A 19,570-nucleotide genomic window follows, 5' to 3' on the forward strand; every position below is an offset into this window, starting at 1 on the left:
GGAGGAACCCCACAGGGAGGCCATGCAAACTGCAGGCCCGTAGTGTTGTGGGTGGGATTCAAACCAGTAACCCTAGTACTGCTAGGTGGAAGTGCTAACCACTCAGCCACTGTGCTGCCTGGATTGTAATAGTTTAAATAAATAGTTTTCAAACTGGTTTCAGTTAGAAAACCAGCGTTCATATACTGATTTACATATCACACTTGGGTTAAAAACATATCGTTTTTTTTTTTCTTTTTGTTCATTTGATGCCATAACACATCTTCCTGCAGCAAAAATATAACAACTTCTATCCCATATATGATATTAGGTTTTACTTTTTACTGATCCAAATAAAACAGACCATGTCTGAATTAGCGTGACTCATAGTTAGGGGAAGAGTATGTTGAATGTGAAGTGCGGGATCACAGGATACTATATAAACATTAGAGTGTCAGATAAATAGAACTTGTGACTTGCAGTTCTCTGTGCGCCACCAAGTCTACAAATGTGCCCATTGCAGAGATGCCTTACATTGCTAGGACATTATATAAGCAGCGGAAGAGAGAGCTGGAGACCTGGCTCTGATTAGGGACAGGAATCTCTTGTAATTGGAACCTGAAATCACTATGCTTTGTATGAAACAAATCACACTGAGCCTGGGAAATTCTAAAAGCTGAAATACTCAGATATCATAGGACATTTCTAACACAATGTTTCTTTTCTGCCCACAGCAGCTGACATTTCACAAGCCCGGCTCTAAACAGGCAGATGACTCCACTGGAAAGCCCTTTGTGTCTGGTAACCGGTACAGGACTGGAAGAGAACTGAATAAAGAAATTCTAAAGCAATATGGACACTCTGCAGTTCACTCATTGGCAGAAAGTTACCTAGAAGGTTGGGATGTGCTGTTGCCGCACTTTCATTGCTAAAATATAACATTTTTTTTAAAAGATTAATACCAGGTATTAATATTTTATGCAGAGTTACATTGGTCTAGCTTTGACTAGTGTAAAAATGTACAGTATATACCATGGCTGGCAGTAGGGTTGCCACCCCATCTCTTTAAAACCCATAATGATTACAAAGGTTCTGTGGCTGATTAACCTCCCTGGCGGTATGATTATTTCAGATTTTAGGTGCTAAAAGCGGTAAAATTATTTTGCATGAAAATTTGGCATTTTATATTGTAGGCCTGTAATTCTTAGGAATAACTCACTTAAATCTGTCCAAACCAGAGTCTAGCAGACATCCCGGGTATGATAAAGTTTGAAAAATGAAATCATAAATTATAATACAATAAATAACTATAAATAATTATACCAAATAATAATATAACAATAATAAAAATTATTCAATAATGTAATCAAGTCAAAAACACAGAAATTTGCTCAGTTACAGAATTGTCACTGTCATTACTTTTCAGTATTTGATGACGGATCTCCCCACAAATCACTATCCCTCAATTCTGCGAGTGATTCCAATTTATTATTGCTGTTTTCTAGCTGGTCTAAAACCATTTTTGATGTAAAGGGACAGTTTTGGTTGCTATGGACAATCTCCAGTTTCCAGGCATAAAGAACAGTTTTTATAATATAAAACTGCATGCAGGACACTGGGCAGACCACTAGGGACAAAGGGGATGTGAAATAATTACATACAGCAATGTAATCTGTAAGATTACATTATACTGTATGTATACTGTGTGTTTCACTTTTTAAATTTGGCGCCGATCTCCGTCCCCGTGCGTCGCAACACGCGCAGGGAACGGAGGTCGGCTCCGTGATGAATCGAGCAGAGGACGAGCCGCTCGTACAGCGGGGGGACATCACTGGATCCAAGGGAGAAGGTAAGTAAACCTCCTCCTGCATACAGCGGTGCGGTCCCGAGTCTGGCTCTGGGTTACCGCTTTTGGTACAAAACTTCCACCCCAAGCCAGACTCGGGGTTAAGATGGTAATTTATACACACTTGGTGCCTTATCGAAATTACATTAGCCTCAGAACCAGTGTAATTCATATGTGTTCGGTTTTAAAGGGATGAGGTGGCAACTCTAAATGGCAGATGGCCCTGGAAGCTAAAAATCACTGAAATCACCGCTACTCCTTTTGGAGATACTATCCAGTCTAGCTTCCAGTAGACACTGCTACTCCAGTAATCTCCAAGTGGAGTAGCAGTACTTAGTGATTTCCAGCTTCCAGGAGCATCGGTCAGGTATGGTATATACATTGATACATGGGTCCAAGCTGGACCAGTGTAACTATGTATTACAAATGAAAGCCTGGAATTCTTCGTTAAAGCGTTTGTTGACCCCAACAAAAAAAAAACAGATTCTGTTCCTTTAAAGCATGTTACAAAGCACAGTGCTTGTGCTGTGTAATTTGGTAGCCTGTAACACCTGTAATACCTGGCTAATCCTGCCTAGCTATGCCCTCCCCTCTGCAAACAGACCACGATAATCATGCCTGCTCGGCTTCTGACATTGTGGTCTGTTTGCATGCCTCTGTTATCCGCAGCCCTGCTCTTCTATGTCTGTGTCTCCTTTGTCCTCCTTCCCCCCTCCCCTCTCTGGGTGTCAGCAAACACAGGCACAGGGACAATTACTGGTTTATTACAGTGCAGATGGGATGTTAACAACCACTTTAAGTGCTGTAACTCTTAGCAACCAATCAGAATCCATCCTATCCTGATGTGATTTATGCAGAATAAGTTCTTATTGGTTGCTATAAGTCCTTATGCTTAAATTGTTTGTTTACTTTTTCAGAAAAAACAAAAAGGTGAACTAACACTGTACAAGCTCCCCCAGGGTCGCTGCTGTACCTACCTCCAGGGATGCTGGGCTGTCACTGCTCATGCAGCCGGTCCAGTGGTCCAAGGATTTGTAATCCCCACTCTTCTGCCTCCCCGCACAGAGCTTCCTGAACAAACCAGAGCAAATCACTGTGCAGGCACTGACTGATCAGAATCACCCTGGTCAGTATGAGAAGTGCTGCACTGAACAGGGAGAAGAGCGGGGCTTTCAAATCCCTGGAACACTGGACCGGTTGCATTGGCAATGATGGCTCAGCATCCCCGGAGGTAAGCACAGCGAAGACTGGGGAGTAGGGAAGGTGTACGATGTTATTTCACCTCTAATTTTTTGGTGCCAGTGGGAGGGATTTTGCCCCATTGTTGGTGCCAATGTGAGGAATTGTGCCCCTTTGATGATGTCAATGGGAGGAATAGTGCCCCACTGTTGGTGTCAGTGACAAGAATTATGCCCAATTTTTGGTGTCAGTGAATGGAATAGTGCCCTAAGGGCCAAATAAAGGCAAGCAAAGGGACGCATTTTGGAGACCTCTTTCCTACATCAAGCCCATTATTTTTCATCTTCTGTACCAATTCCAATATTCTGGATCTTCTACACCCAGTCCAACATTCTGCATCTTAAATGTTCATTAGAGATATAACAGTTGGAACAATGGACATCATTTTTAAGCATATTGGCCTGATTGGTCTGATTGTGTATGTGTCTCTATATGATCATTCTAAATGTAAAATCAATGCCCATATACCGTAAGCTATTAGACTAAACAAGATTGGCTAACATCTATCATTTGATCTGAAGAAAAGCAGTAGTGTTGCTCTTAGTAACACATCATTGCGATAATAAGAGTAATTAAACTGTCTTCATCAGGGCATCCCTGCCATTTGGCTGTGATAAAAATGATATTTACATTTTAATTGTTCTTCTTTATTCCAGTGTACCAAGTCAAATTTTATGTGAACAGTAGTTAGGTCATTCACCAGTAGAACATTTATATAACTTTATACATTTTGATTCCTATTACGTATTTCAAGCTTATTTGTTTGCTTGATTATCAATAATGTTCTCTGTGCTAATCTACCCTGCAGTACACTATAAAAGAAAGATGCTAAGCACAAAATTATAGTATTTGTAAATGACCAGTATGTAAAAAAATATGTCAATAGCTCTGATTCATCCAGCTGTGATAGCACTGCATATATGCTTTAATTTTCTCCTAATACATTTAACATATGCAATAATGTTTCTTGAGAGGCAATATAGCATGCATAAAAAGTGATACAAAAAGCGAAAATCATGTTTTACTTTAACCTCCCTGGTGGTTTTCCCAAGTGTGGCTCGGGGTTAAATTTCAGTACCATTAGCAGTAACCCCGAGCCACACTCGGGATTGCATCTCATGATCCTGGTGCTTACCTTGTCCCCAGGATCCTACAATGTCCCCCTCGCTGTGTCTGCGGGCTGTGACCTCCACCCAATGCCTCTGTGTGCCAGGCTCCGTTCCCTGCGAGCGTGGTGATGCACAGGGGCGGAGCCCGGCGGCAATTCAAAAAAATAGAAAATTCATAACACATACAGTGCACTAATCTTACATTTATCTTACAGATTACATTACTGTATGAAATCATTTCACACCCCTTTTGTCCCTAGTGCTTTGTCCAATGCCCTGCATGCAGTTTTATCTTACATATACTTTTATTTCTGCCTGGAAACTTGAGATTGTCCATAGCAACCAAAAAGTGTCCCTTTACGTCAAAATTGGTTTTAGACCAGCTAGAAAACAGTTATAGTAAATTAGAACACTTTCAGAAGTGAGCGATATTGAATCGCGGGGAAATTCATTTTATTATTATTTTTTTTTTAAATAAATATTTATAGTTATTTATTATATTATAATTTATGATTTTGTGTTTCAAACTTTATCATACCCAGGATATCTATAGACTCTGGTTTGGACAGATTTAAGTGTGTTATTGCTAAGAATTACAGACCTACAATATAAAACGCCAAATTTCTATGCAAAACAATTGTACCGCTTTGAGATGCAAAAATCTGACATAATTTTACCGCCAGGGTGGCTACTACATTCCTTGTATTAGAGAAATAGAAAACTTATTTTACCTTATCAACCCATCCCCTTCCCTGTTTGAAGGGGAAGAGAGGGGAAAATAGATCCAGCATTGTACACAGCTCTCTTCTCCCCTCTCTTCCTCTTCACACAGGACTCAAGCAGAAGCAGGAGCGAATGCTGTCAATCAAATGCAGTGAGGAGGAAGTGGAGGCGGGGCTAAGTCCCCATAGACACATAGCTCGGGAGCGCACAGACAAGTGGCTTGCTATGAGGAAACATGAAGAAGAGAAGAAGCCAGGCGCGCCGCCAGGGGAGCCGAGTAGAGGAGGATCAGGGCCACTCTGTGCAATACCACTGCACAGAGCAGGTGAATATAACATGTTTTTTTTTAAGTAAACATTTTTTTTGCCTTAGTAACACTTTAAGGGCTATCACAGTTTGATGAATCAAACTCATTGTTTATGTTTAAAAAAAAAAGGGTTTTTCTTCTAGTCTGCATTGATAGAGCATGACATTGCATGTACAGGTTTGAGACAGAGACATAGCATTTTCCCACAGAAAGTGTTTTAAAATGGAACTTCACTCCTTCACTCCCCTCCCCCAGTCCCCCTTATGCCCCCCGGGAAGCTGCAGGTAGACAATTATGTCATTGTTGCCTAGGTGGGAATCTAAGATGTGTTCCCCAAAAAAGTAATACAATTTTTCTTTTTAATTCCAATTGTGGAAGATGAGGGAGTAGGAATTGAATAATTGGGTTTAAATATAATATAAGGATTATACTAAGGATGGTGCTACCTTTTTTATGGGCATATACTAGGTAGCGCCATTGACCCCATCCTTAGTATAATCCTTTTATGTAAGGCTCTGGTAGAGGAGCTTTATTTTTAGGGGAGGCTGCAACCCGAGATTGCTTACCTAAGCATGGCTTTTTGTAATAATTAAAAAATCTTAAATATAATATATTTTAAAGTGATTGTAAAGCTATCATTTTTATTCTATTTAGAATAACAAACGTTAACAAATGTTATAGTTACCTGCTCTGTGCAATGATTTTGCATAGAGCAGCCCCGATTCTCCTCTTCTCAGGTTCCTTGCTGGTGTTGTTGGCTCCACTCCCCCACCAAGTGCCCGTATAGCACAAACTGCTTGCTATTAGTTGGCGCTCGTGCAGGCTAACTCCTGAGCCAGCTCTGTGTGTCCATAGACACACAGAGGGCAGCTTGCCCTGCTTCCTCCTCACTGGCTGTGAGTGACTGTGCCTGAACCAATGGGGAGGGAGAGAGCCGAGGGAGCCTCTGCTCTCATGCACATTGCATCACTGGGCTTAGGTAAGTATAAGAGGGAGCTGGGGGGCTGGACAAAGAAGGTTTTCTACCTTAATGCAGAGAATACATTAAGGTGGAAAAACCTTCAGCCTTTAAATCCACTTTAAGTAATATTCTGCTTTAACATTAAACTGCACATGTTTCTTCACTAAATCTACTTTTCTGACATACAAAAGCTTAACTCTCTTTCTATGTAGACCACTATAATAACAAGAGGAAGCATTATATAACTCAACCATGGGTTTCCTCTTTGGATAAATTGCAGCCGTTGTTCTTTTTATGTAAGCAGAAACTGTATGTACATTATGTTTTAGGAAGCTGGTTCACATCATCATGAAGCAAGAGAACCCTACCATACAAGTCAGATTTATCGATCCAGACTGTGTATGAGTATATCCAGAGGTCATGGTTTCTTTATGCATCATTTTGGTCCATGTTACTTTATCGTGAATCATAATAATGATACTCTTGCAAAATTCCATACACCCATGTAGTAGCCGAAAGATGTTTAACATAAAAATATTTTTGATTATAAATGTGTTGTGTTTTCTGATAGGCACTATGAAAAAATCACATAGTGCTCCTCCAAAGCAAGAGGTGGTTGACAAGGTTTTGATCAGAAGGAGCCTGGCTCATGCAGACCATATGAAGGATTTGAATGAAGCTATCAGGTATGACAAAACTTTACATACTAAGATTAAAGTTATTGTACACCCTAACAGAAGCACATTTTGTTTCTTAAAGCATTTGTAATTAAAGGGGTTGTAAAGGTAAAAAAAATTTTCACCTTAAAACATCCGACAATGCCAGCCCCCCCAGCCCCCCCCCGTTTTACTTACCTGATCCCTCAAAAGTCCCACGCTCGCCTCCGACATCCTGTTTACCGCTCAGCCTGGCCGTTGATTGGTTACAGTGGATGGATTAAAAGCAGCGCAGCCATTGGCTCGCGCTGCTGTCAATCACAACCAATGACGCGGCACACCGGGGGCAGGGCCGAGTGATACAGTGAGCAGCTGTGGCTGCCGGCTGTATTACAGGAGCATGCCCGCACCATGCGAGGGAGTTCGCATGAACATGAGAAGTCCTTGTGGGGGAGAGCCGAGACAGCCACGAGGGACCCCAGAAGACCAGGTTCAGGGCCACTCTATGCAAAAACAAGCTGCACAGTTGAGGTAAGTATAACATGTTTGTTATTTAAAAAAAAAAAAATACCTTTACAACCCCTTTAATTTACATTCTTTAAAGTAATATACTTGTATTATTTTTTTCATTCATTTGTTTGTATTTTAATTCGCTGATCTCCAGCAGAAACTTCCTATCGACATGGCCTCATGGCATTTGTCATGGCAGGCTTCCTAATGAAGACAACAATGGGACATGTCCATATGATGTGTGCTATAATGGCCACTTGTAGCCCCCATCATAAACTTGTGTGGCATGGTAATAAAACAGCAAAACAAATGATAGGGACAAAGCATTGTCACCTTATAACAGGAAGTGCCTGAATGAGGACCATCCTGGCATCTTTTAGTTTAAAGCAACCTTTTTCCATTACATAATTAAGTAATTAAAATTTCAAACTGGACATAGCAGTGACATAGTGATCAAAGGACAGAACCAGAGTGTGCAGCAGGGTAGATATGCATCTGACACTCCCAAAAATGAATGCTGAAGTTTTACAGTACTGGAATGGAGATATGGGCCACTGCAGAAGTGATTAAAATATCCCACCCAAATCATGGCACCTTCTTTTTGATTTTTTATGAAATCTTGACAGAATTACAGATAGTAAAGGTACTGGTATGGTGAAAATGTGGATGGTACAATAGGAACTGAATGGTTTTGTGTAAAGTGTCTAGTTTTGTCCATATTAGTAAGATGTTAACATTGAGAAGCTCTCAAAACTGTTAAAGGCTGAAAGCTTAGATGGGATAATGAGAATGAGGAAGTGTCTAGAGGAGATAGTATGTATCGTAGGGTGACACTACGAACACACCAGCATTAATGTGCCAACATCAAAATATGGGTTACATAAGCAAAAAAGACTAATATTGGGTGGAATTTATACGGCACATGAGTATTCAATCTAAAAAGTATTAGAAATATTTTATTATTTAATTATCAAAAATGTCATACACATAAAACAACAATTATTTGAATAAAACATAGTGTTGCTTGACCCATATTGCCTGACCACTGATATTCTCCAGTAAAGTATATAATACAATAGTTAACAATACAAAGCCATTGGTTTGGTCTCCAGTGGTAGAAAAATATTTAGAGTCCCAGAGAGTGGTGTCAGGTATATGGGTCCGTATTTTTAGTTAGCAAGATAGCTCGACATGTTCCGCGCTAGTTTAGCGCTTCTTCAGGAGAGATTCGCGCGTACGATTTGAAAAAAAAGTATAAATATTTTTCAGCTTGCTGGTAAGCAAGCAAAAGATGCTGTGGAAATGTTCATGGCTGAGAGTCACTTTGTATATACCCTTCACAATTGAGTGCGCCTTTAACCACAGATAAAGTACCAAACGTATCGCTGAATATTGCAAAAGATAGTATATACTGGACACTTAGATCAAATGGCCAGACCAAAGTATCACCCGCTAAATTGCAATCTCCTGAAGGAGAGTGAACACCTCCACCATAACTGAATCCTGCTGCATCAATGACAGAGCTATACCTATGGCCATAGGTATTTTTTTGCATTAAAGTGTGTGTTAGGTCAAAGTTTGGAAAGAGTAGGTAAGATATTTTATATGAATATAAATATAGCACTCACAAACACAATAAGTGAAAACACAATAAGTGAAAAAACAATAAAAAATTATGAACATAACAAATTCCAAAGAAGTGACTATAAGTGCTCCAATCCAAAGTGAAGGAAATGTAGTATAAGGTGCTTTAGAAATATTCAGGTGTGCGACATCCCCTCATGTATCCCCACTCACCAGATCGGGATGACCCCCAGCTTTTCAGAATGGTGGGTCACTTAAAGCTTAATGACAATATCCTGGGATGGTGGATATGGTCTCAAACTGATAATAAAGTACAAGGTTTTATTGTACAAGGGAGTGGGTACTTACAAAAATCAGATCAAAACAAGCCTCAAACATAGAATTGTGGGTGTAAAAATGGCGTTCCTGGCGTGTGTTCCATGGGAACGGAAGTGACGTCAGTGATACCGGAAATTGCGTTAACGTTTCGCCCTCCCAAAGAGCATCATCAGAGACCTATGATATTTCTTTTAGCTATCTGTATACCACTAGGGAAGCGTATCTTTACTTCCTGTCTCACAGAGGCAACATGAAATTTAGATGAAATCTCCTAAAGAGAGCTTCGTCCCTCTTAGACCACAAAACAGATGTCCCCATGGAAGATTTCCTTTTACCTCTTGTTCTAGGACAACTCTAAAATTGATTTATTTTTTAGTGACAATTGTCAAAATAGAGGGGACACCAACAGCAATGAAGGCTTGACAGAGGGTCAAGTTTTAGCAAAAAATAAAAAATAAAAAAAAAAATAAGGAGATACGAACAGGGAAATCTGTCACTTTGCACATTCATGGTAACTTAACAGGTTCTCTTTATAACCCAGCTCCTCTGATACTTACCTTGCCCACACTCCCTTGCTGTTCATTTTTGCTGGAATGCCTGGAATTACCCAATACTTCGGGATATGGCAGAGCATGTGACATTCCCCTCTTTATACAGTGCACAGTGCTTGTGCAGTCAACTGCCAGAACATTGTCACATGAGGCAGGAGAGGAAGGCCTGATGCAGACCTGCACAGAGCTTTCAAGACATTGGAGGAAGAATAAGTGCCATATTAGTAGCAGATGATGTGAGCTATAAAGAGAAATTGTGACTTTGCCCTAAATACGCAAAATGATATGACCTCTTTCAGACGGTACTAAGTATATCAATTAGTGTTTGAAGGCTTATGAATGCTTAAGAATTTTTTTGCATACAATTAATATGTTGCTAAGACCTGTAGCTTAGCTACTGCTGAAGATAATTTTAATTTGTCACTGTTTAACCAGCATATTATTACGAAGACACGTTTTGTTAGGAGGTTTCTCTCCAGTTAATAACCCCCTATTTATTTCTTCAACCTATCTAATTTCCAAAAGAATGTCTTCAAGAGGACAGACAACTAAATAAAATGTAGAGTGATGTAAAAATATCCTAAATATAGAATATCATTTATTTTTTCAAGAAAACTTGAAGCCGCCAAGGGACATTTGAAGAAAAAGCTGAAGAATCTAGAAGCACAGAATGAGTTCTTTGGTAATGGTATGCTCTTACCGATTATAGTAGGCAGCTTATTCAGTGTTTTGTCATGTATGTCTATCAGAGAACATGGAGATTGCCAAATATGGCCAGGAGCCAGGCAATCGAGAACCCAACCCAGGGAGATCCAACAATGTATAGTATATTCGTATATACATTTTTATTTCAGGAACACAGTATAGCACTGGAAACATAAAGTATGCATTCGGAATTAACAGACTTGCCAAAATGTCTTTATTTCCAGTTTCCTGTGCTCCATCCAGTCAATAAAAAAGAAGAACTGACATCTCCAATTTCTCTTAATCAGTACATGTAATAATAACAGAACACTGATAGAATAGTGTAAAGGGAAAAACACCATATTTGTGCATGGTATTTAAATGACAGGAAATCCACATAAACGCACAGTTCATGCAGAATGAAGAGAAGACAATTTATTTATAAGAGTGTAAGAGTTGTTTTTGACATTTTTCAGGCAGGACGTGATTTAGTGCATGTGTAGTAAATCCTCAAGTTACTAGAAAAGGAAAATTATTGGTTATGATATCTGTAAAAGTATTGACTAATTTCATTTTAGTGACTAGAAAATCTTACACTAAAATTACATTTCCTGTAAAATGTTTCATTTCAAATTATTGGAATGTTTTTTTCTTGTATTTTGGGTTCAAGAAATAGAAAATAAAAAACATAAATATGCAGATTGTTATTATAATTACTATTAATATAAGGTGCAGTCAATTTAAAGTGGTTGTAAACCTACAGGGACAAAAAACAAACAGAAAAAAAACCCTGCAAGACAAAGGCATAATGAGTTAGTATGCATAGCATACTAGCTCATTATGATATACTTACCTTAGATTGAAGCCTCCGCAGCGGTCCCGGCACACCGATTTGGCCAGCGACGTCTCCCGGAGTTATTTCCGGGTATTGTGGGCTCCGGTGCTGTGATTGGCCGGAGCCGTGATGATGTCACTCCCGCGCATGCGCGCGGGAGCCGCAGGTAACGGCACACTAGTTGAAGAAACGGCACATACGAGCCGTCTCTTCAGTGCGCATGTGCCGATGATCTCGGATCTCGGCACATGCGTAAACAGTGAATATTTCCTAAACGATGCAAGTTTAGGAGAAATTTACAGTAGCTACAGGTAAGCCTTATTATAGGCTTACCTATAGGCAAAAGTAGGCAAAAGTGGTTGTAAAGGGTTTACAACCACTTTAATGTTGACTCCTGCCAAGAGCATTGATTTGATGCCACATAATAATAATAAAAACAAGTCGGTCAATGCTTATTGTACAAATATTTAATGCACAGATGTTAGAATTAAAGTCTAATTGAACCTTTGGTTAAAATTGGTTAAGTGGTGCATCAAAACAGAAGGTGTTGAATGTCTGAGTAGAAAAGCTTGATCCCTGCCAGCAGCTGCAGAGTGAGCCCATTGTTCTCTGTGTAGAAGCAATAGTTTCATTGCACAGGTCTGACATGCCCCCTACCGAATTAGATCTCTAGTTCTGTAATCAGCAAAGCTCATGATTGGAGAGTTCTGGCTATGACTCAGTAGGAGGTGTGTTGGACCTTCTGAGGGAGATCATTGCTTCCCCCCACACAGAACAAGTATCCCACTCTGCAGCATACTGACAGGTAAAAGGCTCCTCTACTCAGGCTGTGGCTGCTTTTTAAGAAAGCAAACTGTAAGTTTTTGCACACCTTTCGTTTTGATGTATGAAAGGTCGATTTAAATTGATTAACTGATTTAAAATGAAAGGTGAGTTGGGATTTAACCACTTAAGGACTGCCCACTGCATATACACTGGCAGGGCAGCCCTAGTGCGCAAAACGATGTACCCATACCTCGTTTCGTGCACGAGTCACTGTGGGCATGCGCGCCCACTGCACAGCGGGAAAGCCGGTGCACAGGTCCAGCGGCCGTGATGTCCACTGGCCACCCATGATCGCTCCCCAGAGAGGCAGAATGGGGATCTGCCTTTGTAAAAAAAGCAGATCCCCGTTCTGACAGGAGAGTACAGTGGAATTGTCTGTTCCTAGTGATCAGGAACAGCAATCTCTCTATACTCCCAGTCAGTCCACTAACCCCACAGTTAGAAACGCCTCCCTAGGACACACTTGATCCCTTGATCGCCCCCTAGTGTTTACCCCTTCCCTGCCAGTGTAATTTATACAGTGATCAGTGGCTTTTTTTTTTTATCTCTGATCACTGTAATAATGTCACTGGTCCCAAAAAAGTGTCAAAAGTGTCCGATTTGTCAATGTCGCAGTCCCGTTAAATTCGATGATCACTGCCATTACTGGTAAAAAAAATAAATTTTTAAATTAAAATGCCACAAATCTATGCCATAGTTTGTAGACGCTATAATTATTTACCAATAATATGTAACAGAATACATATTGGCCTAGATTGATGAAGAAATTCGTTTTTTTCCCATTTTTTGGGGGAATATTTATTAGGCTTCATGTACACGGGATGTTGTTTAACCTCTCCTGAATGATTTAACTTGATAACTATAAACTGCATCTAAAAACGTTTGTTTAGCCACATTTACATGCTGGTTTTCTGTCTAGAACCGTTTGTAAAAAAAAAAAAAAAAGATTTTATTTATTTTTTTAAATGAAAAAGTCTGTTAATGAAACATTGCTAAACACGAGTTACCGTGTTTAGCAGCGTTTACAGGCTGTTATAGGAATTTGGCATTTCAAATGGCTCTGAAAATTCATCCTGAACCCATTTTTTTGCGTTCCAAAAAAATGCTTCTAAACTCAACTGCCGATAAACGACTATAAACGACCCTTTGTACATGTAGTGATAAGATAACGTAGAGGAGAGTTCAGGGGCAGCTGAAAAAAATGTCCAACTGCTTCTAAATGTCAGTTTACCAGCAGCAGTGTACATAAGGCCTTAAAGGGGTTGTAAAGGTAATTTTTTTATTTTCTACATAGGTTCCTTTAAGCTAGTGCTTGGTTGGTTCACTTACCTTTTCCTTCGATTTCCCTTCTAAATGTTTTTTTGCTTTGTCTGAATATCTCACTTCCTGTTTCTCCTCAGTAAACTTCTCACCATCATCCGAGCTGGTGGTTAGTCAGCCAGAACAGCTTACTGAACAGCTTACTGAGGAGGAACAGGAAGTGAGAAATTCAGACAAAGAAAACAAAGAAAAAAACACATTTAGAAGGGAAATCGAAGGAAAAAATAAGTGAACCAACAATGCACTAGCTTAAAGGAACCTATGTAGAAAATAAAAAATTTACCTTTACAACCCCTTTAAGTAAAAAATATTGTTTTTTTTTTTTCAAAATGTATGGTATTTTTTTGTTTATAGTGCAAAAAATGTAAACCGCAGAGGTGATCAAATACCCCCAAAAGAAAGCTCTATTTGTGGGGAAAAAAGAACATAAATTTTGTTTGGATACAACGTTGCAGGACCACACAATTATCAGTTAAAGCGATACAGTGCCATATCGCAAAAAATGGCCTGTCATTAAGGGGGTAAATTCTTCCGATCCATAAGTGATTAATAAAGTAAAACTTTCTAGAGCCATATTTTACAATAACAGCATGTAATATTAATATACAGTATTTATACAGAGCCAACAGTTTACACAGTGCTTTACAAAATAATGGGAGACAGTACGATTTCAATACAATTCTAGTTAGGGTTAGGAGGGCCCTGCTCGTGAGAGCTTACAAGCTAAGGGCCGGTTCACACAGGGGGCGATGCGAGGCGACACCGACTTGCCTCGCCGCGACCTGCCGCAACCTCAGCGGCGACTTGCAAATGACTTCTGTATAGAAGTCAATGCAAGTCGCCCCGAGGTCGCCCAAAAGTAGTACAGGAACCTTTTTTCTGAGTCGGAGCGACTCGAGTCGCTCCTCTCAGAACGGTTCCATTGTACAGAACGGGGGCGACTTGTCAGGTCGTGGCGAGGCAAGTCGTGTCGCCTCGCATCGCCCCCTGTGTGAACCGGCCCTTAAGGGAACAGAAAGTGATACAAAATGTGTTACTTGTGAGTGGATAAGTTATTCAAGGAAGTAAAATTAATTCGTTAGGTAGGGACAAGATAGGCTTCCCCCTAAAAAGATGACTTTCTAGGGATCACCTAAAGGCAGACAGAGTAGGAGATAACAGTAAGTGTTGGGGTAGGGTGTTTCAGAGGATAGGAGAAACCCTGGAGCAGTCGTGGAGGTGACCAAGGGAGAAGGTGAAGATCAGGATGTTTGGAGAGCAGCAAAAAAGGCAGTTTAATCTGAGATGAGATTTGGTCATGTAGTTGGGCATAGTTGTGGATGGCTTCGTAAATTGTTAGCATTTCAAATTTTATTTGTTGAGCGATTGGAAGCCAGTGGAAGGATTAGCAGGGAGGTGTGGCAGCCACTGAGCCATTAATAAGGTGGATAAATCTGGCAGCAGAAATCATTATATATTCAAGGGGGGATTGCCTGTGTAGGAGTAGGCCAATGAGGAGGAAGTTGCAGTAGTCAAGGCGAGAGATAGCAAATTAGTGGATTATTAGATTGGTGGTGTCATTGGTTAGGAAAGGGTGTATTTCTTTTGGCCTATTATTTTTGACAGGGTTACTTTAGGCTATTCTGGTTAGTTGGATAAGACCTGTGCACTCCAATTTGTAATTATGCCATATATGGCCATGTGGACTAAAAATAGGGCATTGTCTAAGCTTTAGTTCTTGCTTCAGTCCTATATTACTCCAATAATCATGGAATGTGTCAAGACAGATTTTGATTGTCCAGGATGTGATCAGAGGTGTGAAGTTGTGGAACCACCCTTTTCTAATGGTATAATCCCATCCCTTAAAGTCAGAAAGTCTGCAACAGGCATTAATACTTCTGGCTGAAGGTGTGAATTGCTGTCAAACTGCAAGGGCAGAGAATACTTAATTGTAGATGATAGAAGGTGTCAAAGGCCCTCATCCCCCCTTAAATTTTCTTGGGAAAACAAGGGTTATCTTAGCCTCATGGTTCACCTGACCACAAACTTCCTTCCCACATTGCAGCTGAATCGTGGTTTTGGGTTGCTCCTTTGTGTGATGTTTTTTTGTGTCATACTTCAATAAAAGTTGGTCAGAATACAAGCTAAGGTTGACAACTGCACCTTTACTTCAGTCTCAGCTACTGTACTCTATAGCTACTTTGATGTGATTGTCAGCCTTTCTGCGGCTTCTGTTATTGCTCACCTTCTGGTTTTTACAGAGTGTTTTAAAAGAAAATGCTTGGATTTAGTATAGGTTCTATTTGTCTTAACCAGGGCTTTTTTTCAGCCGGAACACGGGGGAACGCTGTTCCGGCACCTTCACCACTGATAGCAAGTGGTGCAGGGGTGTTCTGCAGGGTCTATTGATACTCACTGCTAGGGGACTTATTCTAGCTGGAGGGTATCAATTTTTGCATGGGGGTCTTTTGTTTCTTAGGAAGTCTATTGTTGCTGGTGGAAGACCTACTGTTTCTGGGGTTGGGTCTTATATTGCTGGGGGGTCAGTTGTTGCTGTTGAGGGAGGGATCTATTGTTGCTGGCTGCCGGAGAATCTATTGATGCTGGCTGTGGGGAGATCTGCTGTTGTTGCTGGGAGTATATTGTTGTGTGGAGGGGGGGGGGGGGGGTTGTGGTGGGGCGATCTATTGTTACTGGTGGGGGCTCTATTGTTACTGGCTGCAGGGGTTCTATTTGACTGTTTTTCTTGTTATAATCACCAAATTCCTTATGGATTACTTAGCACAACAAATTGATACTTGGTTCTGTATTGTCTAAAAGGGCAGTACTGGGAGGTGGGCAGGGGATGGAACCAAGGAACGGTGCTCAGAGGTGGGTAGGGGTGAAGAAAAGGGGTGGCTCGGAAAGGGGGAGTTCCTGCACCTGCTCTCTGAGAAAAAAAGCCCTCCTCATAACTAAATCAAGAGTACCCACAGTAACACCCAAACACTTGGATACTGTTTCCCACATGTTCCTAGTTATTAACCCTTGTATTAGTTTACATTGAAATGTCATAGGCTGAAATATAATAATAATAATTCTTTAACAGTGGGGTCTAGAAAATGGGTTGTCATTTTAATTATTCATTAATGGAGTCAAAGTCAAAAAGTAACTGTATTGAGGAACTGGAACTGTTTTTGCCTGTGAATGTGATGCTTCTACAACACTGCATTTATATACTTATGTAAACAGCATATTTGTAACACTGACATATAATATATATCTATGACTATAAAAACTCTTTCTCATATTGTCCAAATGGCTGGAGTTGGCTTTTAATTATATAGATTTACGAACACCACAAATTACTGATAGTAAATTTTACTTAGTAGTCATTTACCTACCTGGAATGAATGATATGTTAAAAATGTGGCACGTCTGGAGAGTGTAAATAGTTGTCGTTTTTTAATTTAAACTTAGCGTGACGTGACTTAGACACTGTCTAATGTTACTTTATGATGCTGAGTCACCAAACAGGGAGAAGTTAGTCTCTTTGATTCCTAATTTTCACACGCACGAGGAGAAAAATATGACCCAAGGCGCATCTGCCCCTAGGAATTAGTCTGAGAATTTGAACATGAAACAGCGTGAGTGTAAATGACTTATAAAAGTGCAACAGACAGGTAGATTAAGGCCCCATACACACTATCAGTTTTTCTGCTGAGTTTTTCCTTCAGATTTACCAAAACCACATAATATGAGGTCAAACCTTAGGAGTTTCAATGTGTATGCAATCAGGCAGGCCCTTCTACTACATGGTCTTGGTAAACCTGAAGGAAAAAATCAGCAGATAATCTGATAGTGTGTATGGGGCTTAAGACCAGATTAATGGTGGTACATATACATATTTGATAAGTGATCTGCTTTGTATATCTCTTTCTTGTACAGGGCAACCACTACAGGCTGCAGGACCCCATATGCTGAGTCTTTCTTATGATCCCAGGTTGGTATATTCATATTCAGTTTAGAATGGCTTAAGTAATATACAGACCAGTAAAATGCTATAAGCTAGAACATTGATTAATACATATTCTTCTGGATACAAGCTTACAGATTACAAAGTTTGATAATATAATGAATGGTTTGTTAATGAGACAAGGATAGATATTTATATGTATGACTATATATATATATATATATATATATATATATATATGTGTGTATATATCTATATATGTAGCGGCCATAACCCTTTGCAGGGTGGCCTTAACTTTTTGGGCTTACCGGTTACCTCCGCTTGGCTTGTCCTTTCACGTCTAGGGGTTTCCAGGGTTGATACCCAACAACTAATAAAGTCCTTTTGAAAGGCTTTTATTGCAGGGGTAACATCCAACAACACAGTCTCGTATAGGAACAGAGGGCAAGGGTGAAGAACTCAGGCACCTTGAACTGCAGACATAACAAAGTCTCTGGTGCCACCCAGAGAGTAGCCACTCGCAGCTGGGCGCTTCAAGGCTGAACAAATCTCTAGCCAGAGATTATGCCAGTCAGCACTTTGATTCAGAACTTGTAAAATCTCTGTCCTTGAACAAGTTGTAACTGAAAGTGAACAGGAAGCTTTTTCCTCAGTACCTGGAACGTTCTCTGTCTCCTTGGTAGTACTGGGAAAAGCGTGGATTCGTCAATGTCCTTCCCAACTCAGTAACCAGGCACTTCTCAGAATGCCAGCTTGTTGGCTCTCCTCCGAAGAGTCCTCCCCGGTCACCTTCACGAGCTATGGTGCCCCTCCAAGCCGAGAGCACACCCGGACACCTTGAATCGTCCACGGTTACTGCGCCTCGGACCAACCGGTTCCGAGACTCAGGAACAGACGGATCCCTACACCAGACCAGGCGGGTCTAGTGGGGTTAACCAACCGAAGCATGTTTCGGAGTGTCAAACGATCCCGTGACCGGGACCCCTTGCGGGGCTACCCCAATCCAGAATCAGGAACAGACCGCTAGGGCATCACGAACGAACCACCCGTAACACGTGACCTCAACATCTTAAATACCCCTCCCCAGACTCCTCAGCAGGGCCCGGCACACCCACTGATTGGCTCTGAGGAAGCTGATACCCAAAACGTCCAACCAGGCCTGCTTCTGGCCTGTCATGTGCACCTCACTGTACACATGACCAAGCAGAACACTAACACAGCCCAGCCAAACTGATGTCAAAGTTAACCTACATAATTAACCCTCAGAACCCCATTACCATTCTGAGGAAAAAACTAAATTTACACACGAATTACACTATGTCCAAAATGTCATCTGCTACACACATTATATATATATATATATATATATATATATATATATATATATATATATATATATACACATATATATATATATACACATATATATATATATACACATACAGTATCTCCCAAAAGTGAGTATATAGAATGGCATATAATAACCAAATAACCAATAACCAAAGCAGTAAGTCTCCCTTTATATAACCCCTCCCTTACAGGAAGTACCCCAGTTTTGTATCAAGCAATGGACTCCCAAAAAGAGAGGGGAGTAATGTACGTAAGTATGAAGAAAAAATCTAATTTTCTTTCTCGTACATCACGGGACACAGGGCAGCCATATACATTACTACCTGGGATGTCCCAGAGCAATAGCCTTGAGGGGAGGGAGACACACTGTATGAAATCACCATCAATCACCATCAGATTTATACAGTAGCCTGTAAGACACTATGGCCAAAAGAGCCATCTGCTGCCCCAACATCCACCTGATAAAATCTTGTAAACGTATGTACCGAAGACCAAGTAGCCTGCAAATCTGCGCCATTGCCGGATATCGAAATGCCCAGGAGGTTCCAACACCCCTGGTAGAATGAGCTCTAACCCCAAAGGGAAGAGCCTTACCCTTCAGGCCATAGGCCTGAGAAATTAATTGGTGAATCCAAAGTGAAATGGATGCCTTAGAAGCTGCTTGACCCTTCTTTGGGTCCTTCCGTCAAACCAAAAAACGCATCAGAACTTCTGATGCTTGCAGACCTTTCCAAATAGGTTCTGACTGCATTCACCACATCCAAAAGGTGCAACTGCTTCTCTTCTGGCGAGCCAGGCTGAGAGAAAAAAGAATGTAGAACAATGTCTTGTTTTAAATG

The 19,570-nt window shown here is 40.5% G+C and overlaps 1 protein-coding gene across 5 annotated transcripts in view; it reads left to right on the plus strand.

Moving 5' to 3' along the window:
- The window catches only part of LOC143975271 (uncharacterized), a 137,612-nt gene that overhangs the window by 35,155 nt on the left and 82,887 nt on the right, over positions 1-19,570 (plus strand). For 2 of the 5 annotated variants that reach the window (XM_077477496.1, XM_077477497.1), the window contains 5 exons: positions 714-876; positions 5,006-5,221; positions 6,736-6,850; positions 10,395-10,471; positions 17,354-17,408. In XM_077477496.1, coding sequence (XP_077333622.1) covers positions 714-876; positions 5,006-5,221; positions 6,736-6,850; positions 10,395-10,471; positions 17,354-17,408 — 626 coding nt within the window. The remainder of the gene's footprint in view (positions 1-713; positions 877-5,005; positions 5,222-6,735; positions 6,851-10,394; positions 10,472-17,353; positions 17,409-19,570) is intronic. The other 3 variants (XM_077477499.1, XM_077477498.1, XM_077477500.1) reach the window with 3 other exon arrangements.

Source organism: Lithobates pipiens, unplaced genomic scaffold (genome assembly GCF_037356315.1).
Source record: "Lithobates pipiens isolate NorthernLeopardFrog02 unplaced genomic scaffold, aLitPip1_a1.2 Scaffold_13, whole genome shotgun sequence".
Taxonomy (NCBI): domain Eukaryota; kingdom Metazoa; phylum Chordata; class Amphibia; order Anura; family Ranidae; genus Lithobates; species Lithobates pipiens.